The 11218-nt window shown below is 46.7% G+C and overlaps 1 protein-coding gene and 1 long non-coding RNA gene across 6 annotated transcripts in view; one reads left to right on the forward strand and one right to left on the reverse strand.

Moving 5' to 3' along the window:
• The window catches only part of SLC13A4 (solute carrier family 13 member 4), a 46799-nt gene extending 39717 nt beyond the window's left edge, over positions 1–7082 (reverse strand). For both annotated transcript variants that reach the window (XM_005550864.5, XM_005550863.5), the window contains exons 1-2: positions 6293–7082; positions 265–393 (exon numbers count right to left, since the gene is read on the reverse strand). In XM_005550864.5, the coding sequence (XP_005550921.1) occupies positions 265–393; positions 6293–6391 (228 nt within the window). In that variant the 5' untranslated portion in view covers positions 6392–7082. The remainder of the gene's footprint in view (positions 1–264; positions 394–6292) is intronic.
• The window catches only part of LOC141409935 (uncharacterized), a 250137-nt gene that overhangs the window by 42704 nt on the left and 196215 nt on the right, over positions 1–11218 (forward strand). The window lies entirely within an intron of this gene.

An 11218-nucleotide genomic window follows, 5' to 3' on the forward strand; every position in this document is an offset into this window, starting at 1 on the left:
GCAACTGGATGTGTTTAATCAAGCAAGGCTTCCTGAAAGAGGCAAGTTTTGAGCCAGTTTGAAGGAGATGAGGATTATGGGTGGAAGGAGAGGAATTCAGGGTCTAGAACTGCAGATGCCAAGGCTCAGTGTTAAGCGGTCATTCCAGTGGGTGACAAGGCCCCCTCATCCTCAAGTGCTGAGTGAATCTCCCTTCATTGGAGGCTCTCTTTCAGGGGCCCTGCAGGGACCCAGGCAGGGGGGTGGGGCTACAAGCGGTCTAACCTCATTGGATCGGAGGACTCCGAAGAATGGGTAGAGGAAGGCCGGCACCAGGGCTGCAGCTCCCAGAGGCACTGCCTCCGACACCCAGTACACAGCAGTCACGATCAGCACGTAAGCACACGAGGCCTCCTGCGAGGGAAGGAAAGGGGCAGTCATTCACCGGAATAGCAGGAATAGTCACTGCCACTGAGCATCCGGATGCAACCCTGACATCGAAGCAGCAGGTACTCGGACTCTAATGCAGGTACAAGCATACAGCCCTGGGACCAAAGCCGGACTGGCAGACGAGCATGGTGAATACATGGTGAGTCCATCCTTTGGTGGGTGACATTCTAGCTGCTCCTTGGGGGACCGATGCCTGGCGCGTGGTTTGCACTGGTGTGTAGCCAGGCAGCTCTGAGGGTTCTGGAAACTGCCAAGGTGGAGATTGAACTTAACTGCAGTGACCAGACCCATGATTACAAAACCATACAAGTGGAGTTCAAAGCTTTAACTTGAACTGGGATGTAACTGGTGTTAAGTTGACTGGGTAGTAGAAGTTCTTGGGGTAGTTGGAGATAGGAATCACTGCGTGCGGTTGGGACTGGGGCTCACACTTGTAATCCCAGCACTTTGGGAGGCCAAGGTGGGAGGATCACTTGAGCCCAGGAGTTTGAGACCAGCCTGGGCAATATACAGCAAGACCCCATCTCTAAAAAATAAAAGATAAATTAGCCAGGTGTGGTGGCACAGGCCTGTAGTCCCGGCTACTTGGGAGGCTGAGGCCGGAGGATCACTTGAGCCCAGGGGCTTTAGGCTGCATGCAGTGAGCTATGGTCATGTGCCACTGCACTCCAGCCTGGGACTACAGGACTACAGAGTGCGATGCTGTCTCCGGGAAAAAAAGAAAGAAAGAAAAAAGGACAGTTAGTTCACATGTAAGCTCTGAGATCAGCCATCCTGAATTTGACTCATGTGCCTAAGATATGAAGATATGTGGCATTGGTGTGTGCCTGACTGAAGAGAAGTGGATCAGTAAGAAGTGAGATTTACAAACAATCCAAAAGGTGGTTTCTGGACTGTGCTCTTGCAGCCCTGGGCATCTTGGGTGTGTCTCAAGAATATCCCAGGGAGATGAGCAAGACTTGGAATCTGGACCCCCTCTCTAGCCTCATCCCAGATGGAGTAGCTTTGTTCTCATTTGATTCATATACAAACATTACATGTGAAATTTCATTTGAAAAAAAAAAAAAGGCTTTACTGCTTTAAAAATGAATAAACAAAGTTAAATCCCCCTGTTTTAGACTATTTGCTGAAACAACTTGATTCAGTAGTAAATTTTAATCAAATAAATTGTTAGGCAAGAACTGGTTGACCATTCCCCCTTCAGTTTTGGATCTGAGGTTCTATCATGTTTTGCGTCTAGAGATTGATCCTTCACCCAAAGGTCTCTGTACGAGTTAATAAGGAGCTCCCTTCCCTGGGAGAGGGAAGGGAGGACTGAGGAGGAAGGCAGCGATCCTGAGCATGGGACTCTCATTTTGGATGAAGAAGCATCAGCTCCTAACTCAGTGTTTCTCAGCCTTGGCACTACTGACATTTAGGGCCACATAGTTTCTTGTTGCAGGGGGCTGTCCTGTGCACTGTAAAGGAGCAGAATCCTTGGTCTCTACCCACTAAATGCCAGTAGCACTTCCTCCATTGTGACAACCAAAAAACCGTCTCTAGACATTGCCAAATGTCCCTTGGGGAGGTAAAATGATCCCTGATTGAGAGCCACTGCCCTAACCAGGGTCTGGTTCTCATTGCTCTTGGACTCCATTCTACCTGCCTGACCCCATGGAAACATCCGTCTACAAAGACTAAAGACAGCCATCTATCTGGAAGGGGAGGCCTGGAAATTCACCGACATTTTCCATAGCCCACTCACTTTGCTGGCTGGACAACCCAGGGGTGCACAGGGTAATGAAGTACAACATTCTTATCAAAAGCCAGCCCTCCAGCAGCTTACCCTCTAGTCATGCTGATGGCCCTGAATTGCGCTGATGAAGGCTGTTATGACAGGTTACTAGCTTGCTCTAGGGAGAGGCTACAGTTCAAGGGCCTTGTTAATGGGAACATCACCGAGCTCCGTGACTTGGAATACCATTTATAGAAAATCCAAGTTGGCTGTGGGCACCTCAATTTTTACATAGTTCTAAACCACCAGGACTCGTGTCTGACTTGCCCTGAGGCTGGCAGCTGATCAAGGAACCCGACAAATCTTGCTGTTTATCGCCCCTTGAGTTCAGAACACGCGTCCTCAAACTCTTGCATAAAAGTTACAAAAGGTCGCTGTATCAGTGAGGGGCAGCAGGAGTGATTAAATCAGCTGGGCTGGCAAGGACCTTTGCTCTCCTGACATTCGTGGATTATGGGATTGGGGTTTGAGAAATGGGAACTGGGCCCAATGATTGTTGACTGTAGCTCCCCACTGAGATGTTCTCTGGGGCCAAAAGATCAGAGGGAAGATAAAACTTTTGGAAGTGCTGATAAGACAACAGAACCAATGGTGGGAAAAAAAAAAAAAAAAGGCTCCACTTGGAAACGAATTCAATTTAGAGAAATACCCTGTTTGCTATAGAAATAAAACTACCTAAACGAGTTCAAGCCCACGTGTTCTCATCTCTTTTCTGGGAAAGAGACAGAGTGGCAGATCTTAATTCCAGTTGAAGAGAAAGAGTTGAGAGACAAAATGTCTGCCCCTCACTGGGGCCCCTTATTTCTCCCTGGAACCCTTAGTCTTTCTTGATCTGGTCATTACAGGGCTACAAGTTATAAGTTAAGGGGAAGGAGGTGGGGAGAGAAGGTGGGGAGAAAGGGAAAGGAGAAAGAGGAAAGGAGCCTGTAATCCCAGCACTTTGGGAGGCTGAGGTGGGTGGATCACTTGAGGTCAGGAGTTCGAGACCAGTCTGGCCAACATGGCGAAACCCTGTCTCTACTAAAAATACAAAAAAATTAGCCAGATGTGGTGGCACATGCCTGTAATCCTAGCTACTCAGGAGGCTGAGGCAGGAGAATGCCTTGAACCCGGGAGGCAGAGGTTGCAGTGAGCCAAGATTGCGCCACTGCGCTCTAGAGCCTGGGTGACAGAGTGAGACTCTGTCTCGAAAAAAAAAAAAAAAAAGAGGAGAGAGAGAGAGAGAAAGAAAGAGAGAGGACTTTCCTTCTGCCGGGCACCTTTAGGAGAATTTGGGTAAAATAAGGCAAACATTTTGGTTGTAAATATTATTAGACATGCGACTAGGTTGCTGGAGGAAGTAAGTCATCAGGCCACCTTCACCCAGCAGTAGTAAGGACAGGATTGATTACTATCATTTTTTACCTGCGTTTTCCTTAGAGTAGAAGAATGGACAAGAGACACCTTTAGAGAGTCTTTCCGTATAGTTTCCACTTATTTCACCCATGGAATCTCCATAAACTTCATTTTTCCACTTCTAAACCTTCCCAAAATTCAGGAGGTAAGCTTGTATTCAGACAACCAAAAATACTGCAAAGTTTGCTTACAAGGAGTCCCATGTCCCCGGCGCCTATCCCATGTCTAGCAGGTGGCTCAATTCACGTGGGCTAAACTGCACTGGACTTCTCTGCTGGCTGTCAGGTCTCGCTCATCTGGAGAGAATATTCTGCAACCCCCAGGCTCTTTATCAACACCACTGGTTCCTTATAAACAGGTGTGTGGGGGTTGGGGATTGGTGAGTATTCAGACAATGTCTTCAAGGGACAGTGCTATCTACTATTTTTTGGTTTCTGTTTACAAGTAGAGGAAAGAGTTTGAAAGTGGCATTTCCCTATGTAGGACGTTTCCTAGTCAGCTACTAACTTAGGCATGGAACTGCTCGTTTTCCATGCAGTTTGACCACTCCAGTGATATCCCACTCCAACTTCACTGGAAGGAGGTTAAAGTCTGTTATCTGTTACCATGAACGACTGGGGGCGTCTTTTAAAAAAATTTAGCTTGGGTGGTTGAGATGCAACTTTTATCCCACTGGGGGCACTGAGGAAGGGCTTAGTTATGGATGCCCTCTCTTGTACCCTCTTCTTCTATAACATGATAAATAGTGTCTGGACCTCTAGTTTTAGAGAGCTGGGCAAGAAAAAGGGGGAAGGTCATTTTGACTCCTCCTAAAATGTAGCTGAGGCTTGTCGCTTAGAAGAACTATCAAAACTGCAGGCCAGGAGCTCCTGTCCAGGTACTGCATCACTGCTCTCAACTCCAGCCCAGGGCAAGCACATCTATTTGGAATTTTAAGGGTTCAATATCAGAATCCAAAAGTTTGAGGCAGGCCAGGCATGGTAGCTCACACCTGTAATCTCAACATTGTGGGAGGATCACATCAGACCACGAGTTTGAGACCAGCCTGGGAAACATGGTGAAGCCTCCATTTCTACAAAAAAGAAAAAAATTTTTAAAATTTTTTAATTAGCTGCATGTGGTGGTGCTTGCTTGCTTGCCTGTAGTCCCAGCTACTCCGGAGGCTGAGGCACGAGGATTGCTTAACCCCAGGAGCTCTGCAGTGAGCTATGATTGTGCCACCGCACCCCAGACTGGGTGACAGAGTGAGACTCTGCGTCTACAAAAAAAAAGTTTGATGAAAGGGGTGACAGATGGATGAAAGACATTCTACCTGCTGGGCACCTAGTCTGTGCCTTCTGTGGGCTGTGGCCAAGGTCCCCAAAGGTGGGGCTGACTCAACCAGGAGATATGAGAGGTTCCTGATACTGCTTAGGAGAGGAGGCTAATATGTCCCTTGGTAACAGTCCCTTATATCAACCTGACATTGAGAAAAAACAAAAACAAGAAAAGACACAAAAAGAAAAAAAATCAGACCCATTTGGACAAAGCAGAAAATTGACTGGGGAACAGTCCAGGAAAAATGTCAGCAGCAATCACTGTCTACTAATCCCAGCCCAGTTTTAATTGGCATCTCCCTGGCACTCTGGAGTATTTATTCTATGAAAGATTTAAGCCAGTTTGTTTTTGAGAAGAGCCATCCTAATCCCTTCTGTTTAACTTTTTAACTTAATCTTGGTTACCAAGTTACTTAAGGAGCAGAGTAGAAGAATTACTCCCCCTCCTACAAACGTGATTAACCTGTTTTAGCTTACTTTTCCTAAAGTCTCCAGGGCAGTGCCAGCTGCAGGACGGGGACAAGCCACAGACAGGAGGAAGAGAACAGCGGAAGGAAGGGAAGGGAAGCAGGTGACCACGGGGAGGGTGTGACAGTCAAGCTGGATGCGGAGCCAGAGCTCAGGTTCCTCTGTTCACACAAACCAGGTGAGGAATGAGCTCACGGGGTAGAGTTTGAGGGCTCTTATCTCTTTTTTATCGTGCCACTTTTTGTCTGTCCTTCAAGGGCACAGAGAAGAAAACACAGAAGACACAAATAATTCAAGGCCACATGCATGGGACTGGGGCAGCCTGCCAAGCTCTTCTTTCCTTCCTTCTCTACTCATTCATTCCCTAAAGCTGATAGAAGCCTTCGGGATTAGAGCTTCAACTGTGGTCATCGAAGCCCACCAGGATGCCACCACAGACCACAGACTGGCTCCACCGTTCTCTTCCTCCCCCAGCCTTCTCCTCAGTGCCACTGTTGGGAGCTCTTTCTGTGTCTCCAGGGGCTCTCAGATAACCAGGGTCCCAGGTGAATTCCCGACAAACACAGATGCACCATGTCGTTTGCATGGGTGTCGCTGGCCCTGGCTGCTGGGGCGGGCTGGCCTGCTGCTTGGTGCAACATCCATCAGTCACTTCTGCCAAGGCCCCTACTCTGTCCTGACCCCTGGTGGAGGCCATGGGGTTGGGGCACTGGGACTGGGATAGGAGATGAACATGACAGCTTTTAGGAAGAAGGTATCTTGGTTTCCTCCAGAAAAACCCTTCCATTTCTTTAAACCCACCACAAGCCACTTTGAGGGACTGCCTGAGCACCCCATGTTCCCCATCGACCTCCCCTCTTTGCCCTCCCACTGACTCCCTGACCCCCGGCGGGCGCAGGTCGGTACTCACGCTGCTGGGGTGGAGGACGGGCAGAGGCAGCAGCAGGAGCGGGACGCAGACGACCAGCAGCAGCTTCCGGGCTCGGAGCAGGCCCTGCAGCAGGCCCATCGCGCCGCTGTCCTCTCCAGCTCGTCCTCGGACCCCGCTCTGCCGGCGAAGGGCTTCCTCCCTGGGCACTGCTCTCTATCCAGAGAGACTTCTTAAACCTTTCTTGGCTTCCAAGAGTCCTCCTTCGTCTTGGGGGCAGAACTGGAGGGCAGTTATACCCTCGCTGTTTCTGCAAGAGGCTGGGCTCCCGGCCTCCTGCTTTAGGTGGGATTGATGAGCATCGTTTTGTGACCAGCAAAAAGGAACTGGGAAAGGATGATAAACGGGGGCATAGTGGGCCTTCTCTCGGCTTGATTAGTAATAGAGTAACTTCATTTTAGGTGTCAGCAAAAACCCTCTTAATCCATTAAACCACACCTTTGCTGCTGCTGCTCGGCCTTGAAGAAATCATTTAAAAGGTTAAAAACATGAAAAACGCTCAGAGCATATTGTGCTCTCCATCAGTTTTCCTCCCTCTGATGACCTATTTTGGGGAGTCCTTGTTTCATCTCCTACCTAGGCTCCCTGTTCGTAAGAATCTAGTAGCCCCTTTCCTTAAAACAAGCACCTGAGCTTGTCAGAGTTGCAGGCGGACTTCAGGTGGGGCTGCTGGTCGCTCCCAGGACCTGGTATCTTAACTCTGTTCACATGTCTTTCCCTCAGATTGGTTCCCTACTTATAATTTGCCTTGAGCCTGGGCCTCCAAAGCAGAAAAGAAAAGTCCCCACGACATTCCTTTTTATCAAAGGACAAAAACTTACTTGAGGCCCACCTTTAACTTTCATCCACCAATGGGAAGCTGGGACAGAGGCAGTAGCTCCGCCCACTCCTCAAAGCCAATCAGCAAATTGAAAAGAAAGAGTTAATTTCTCTCGCCGAGGCCGCTCTTGATTGGTCACAGCGGGGGCTTGCTGATTCCGCAGAACCTAGGCAGCCTGCTAAGCTTATTTTTCAGTTTCTCCAACTTCCTACGGCTGGAGTGATGACCATCATCGTAAACATAATCTCACGTACCCAAGCACAGCTTTATTGTTTCGGATCATAGGACACAGAGCTTTGGCTGGGAGGGCCACCTGCTGATCTAGACCTTAGGAAGGGAATGTTCCTGGTGGCAGGGAGAAAATGCAACATTCCTTCTGGAGAATTTGCCTCAGAGAGTACAAAGTTAAGCCTTTCAGACTTCCCTGCTGGCAAAGATCGTTCGCCCCAGCACCAGGGGGGAATATAAAGGGTCTAGGCCAGCCGAGGGTATGAGCCCGTGAGAAAGACTCCAGATCTTTTGGAAAGTACAGCTGCCTCCCTGGCAAAGTCTAGATGCCAGTCTCATGCCCAGATGTCAGTGGACTCTCTGGCTAGAGTAGGTGCTCAAATGCTTCTCTCTGAGGCTCTCCAAAAAGGAAACCGAAGCCCTTCTTTGGCTGGTACAAAAGGAGGAGGTGGGAGGGCAGGGAAGAAGCTGACAAGTTCAGGGACAAGGTCTTAGCTGCAGCTGAACTCTGGAATTTCTCCTGCTTACAGACTGGAAGAAGTTGTTAGCTTCTTTTCTCAGAACGGACATGTGGATTTGGGGCAAGGAAGAAAAGCAAAAGCAAAAGCCCAAACATTCTGTAAGTAGTGGTTCCTGGCAACATGACCTTACCTTGATCTGGGAGATGCTGAGCAGAGTCAAAGGGTTATAAAACCCACGTTGTCTTGAATTCACAGAACACAGGAATGGCGTTCCAAGATCTGCAGCTATACTACTTGGAAATGATCCCCAGGCTAAAGTGACCAGGGAAGTCACCCAAAAAACAAATTCTTCTTGACTTTTAAGGCAGGTGCAACTGTGGACAGCCCAGGTCCCCTTTGAAATTATCTTGCCATCATAGGATGGGCTAGGATGACTCAACTCTTTAAATGCATGTTAAAGACTGGCTACTGTATTTACTACATTCTGGCCTCATTTTTTTGGTTATGATTTTGAAACTCAGAATGAACAATACCACGTGTGATGTTTTGGTCGCAAACATTAAAGACACCGGATAATTATAAGCAGCTGTGGAAGTCAACATCCACTGTCAAACCCATGAACCATTTCAGATTCCTCAGCGAGATACTCTGAGATAACAAAGATTCCGGTGAGCAACTCAATCATGACATTTTTATTATACCGTAGACGAATATTTGTTAAATAAAAATAGGTACAGCAAGTGATACAATAACACCAGTAGTTCTCCTTCAGAACTCTACCCATTTTTCAGAGGAAGGAAACACTTTTCCAGAATACAATGCTCAAGAAATGTAAGCCAGATCCCACTTGTATGAGGTATCTTAAGTAGTCAGACTCTCAAAAACAGAAAGCAGAATAATGGTACCAAGAGCTGGGGCAGGCAGGGGGAAGGGGGAAAGGGGGAGTTGTTCAATGCGTATAGAGCTTCAGACTTACAAGATGAGAAAGTTCCGGGGGTCTGTCGTACAGCAACATTCATGGAGTTAACACTGCTGTATTATATGCTTAAAAATGGTTAAGATGGTAAATTTTACGTGATGTGTTTTTGACCACAATAAAAAAAATAAGATATTGAAATGGATTAGGAAAGTAAGGGGTGTTGTACAAAATAATTTAACAAGCATTTAATTTTAGACTGTTGGACCTGCAGAAATACTTTGATTTGTTAGATTCAAGGTGAGGTGACAGAGCAATGAAGGTTTCAGCAGTTAAATGTTTGTTGATGTCTCTTGAGTGACACTGGAGATAGCTGTGAGGATGCCAACGATGGAGGAAACGTAGAAAGTTTTTAGATCGTGGGCCGGGCGCGATGGCTCACGCCTGTAATCCTAGCACTTTGGGAGGCCAAGGCCGGCAGACCACTTGAGGTCAGGAGTTTGAGACCAGGCTGGCCAACATGGTGAAACCCCATCTCTGCTAAAAATACAAAAAAATTAGCAGGGCATGGTGATGTACACCTATGGTCCCAGCTGCTCGGGAGGTTGAGGTGGGAGAATCGCTTGAACCCTGTAGGCAGAGGTGCCCCTGCACGCTAGCCTGGGGACAGAGAGAGACTGTCTCAAAAAACAAACAAACAAAAACAAAACAAAAAAACCCACAAAGTTTTTAGATCCTAAAATTTGTCAGCAGAAATGGTTACATAAGTCATGGGCAAGTTTCCACTATAAACATCACACTCCCATATTATTCTAATAGTAATTATAACCAAATGTGACCCCTTCATGACTAGTTGTGTAGAGTGTGGCACTAATGAGGCAAAATAGGAGACCCTGTTTGTCTGTCTAGTCTACATTTCTACTGTTCCTTGGGCAAAGAATAGGGTTTGCTGGCTGCTGGTGGTGATCATAGTATTCGATTCTGCATGTCAATGAAGTCATTGTTATAAAACTGTGGGTAAACAATTATCTGCATTCAGATTAAAATAGTTTTTAGGATTCTAGTTACTGAAAACGAGTCTTCATCTGTCTTTAAAAAGGTCGTGTCCTTCTTTTTTCTATTTTTTTTTTCAGTCATTGATTGCCACAGAAATTCAGGCCCCAATTTGTGTTTAATTTTTTTGTTGCTGGGTGAGTGTTCCTGGGAACCATCCTCCCATCCATGGATTTCTTAACTACTGGGAGCAGCCATCTACATAACATGGTGGTCAGGGACTACAGGGGTGGGCCTTTCTATCTGATGATTCTGAGTACAAGAAAGTTTTCAGATCCATTGTCAAGGGAGTGGAGCCTCAGGGCGGGACACTGACTATCAGGGTATTGCACAGTGTCTAGGGACTGAGGCCATTGCTAATCCACTCCCCACCTGACATCTAGGAAAAGTACAAACAGTGAAGGTAGGCTACCGTGTTTATCTGCCTCTGGGCGATCCCAACACCGTCTGTACACTGACTTTTGCTTTATTTAAACAATGATACCCAGAGAAGACTGACAGACAGTGAGTGTTAGAGTGTGGGTCAGCAGAGATAGAGCAAAAGTCAAGCAGAAGAGTCTTGCAGATGCATCGAAAAACAGACCCAAAGATATATGGAACTGGGCCCAAATATAGAGCAGCAGAGCTACCAACTAAAAAAAACAAAGAAAGAGACAAGCAGAGTGACCGTGTCAGAGAGAACATGTACATTTAGAAAGAGAAAGATTGAACAAAAAAAGCATACATCAGAATCTGTATTTGAAGGAGGTAAAAGAGCAGTATGGTCAAGGAATGAGAAAGAGAGACTGAGACTTACTCATCTTCTGAGCCTGAGAATATCAGGATGCAAAACTGTGTTTTTCTCTGATGATGAATACCTTCTTCCTGCATCCCAGTATTTCTCCAAAAAGATCATGCAGGTAGCACTGCTAGGCAAAGCTTATTTGCTCAAAGATTTGGAAGGAGTCCAGACCTCATCCTTATCAAATGACAATTGTTAAATACCCATTTCAGAATCAAATTTAGCCCAATAAATCCTCACTCATTCCAAGATCAGACTTATTGCAGCTTTAGCTTGCAGAACACAGCCGTAAACTTAGGAGAAGCCAGAAAGATCTCTGAGCTAATGAGGAATCCTTATTAGGACCCAGACATTCAACCCCTAGCAGAGGCCTTTATCTATTAACTCTTATTTAACATAGAATTATAACAAGCCTGGCTATCTTAGTTTGTAGGCGATGGCCAGCTACGAAAGAACAGACTGTGAAGGGCAAGTTGTATTGGCAACAAAGGAAAATACGCTCTAATAGTCTGACAGTGACGGAGACAGCAGAAAAACTCAGAACTGAACACGGAATGAGGAGTCTGGGACCTGTCAGCGTCGGTACAAACAGTTGAGCAGACTTCTTAGGTCCAGGTGCTCTCCTTATAGCATCTCACAGTTAAACGAT

This window comes from Macaca fascicularis, chromosome 3 (assembly GCF_037993035.2).
Source record: "Macaca fascicularis isolate 582-1 chromosome 3, T2T-MFA8v1.1".
NCBI lineage: Eukaryota > Metazoa > Chordata > Mammalia > Primates > Cercopithecidae > Macaca > Macaca fascicularis.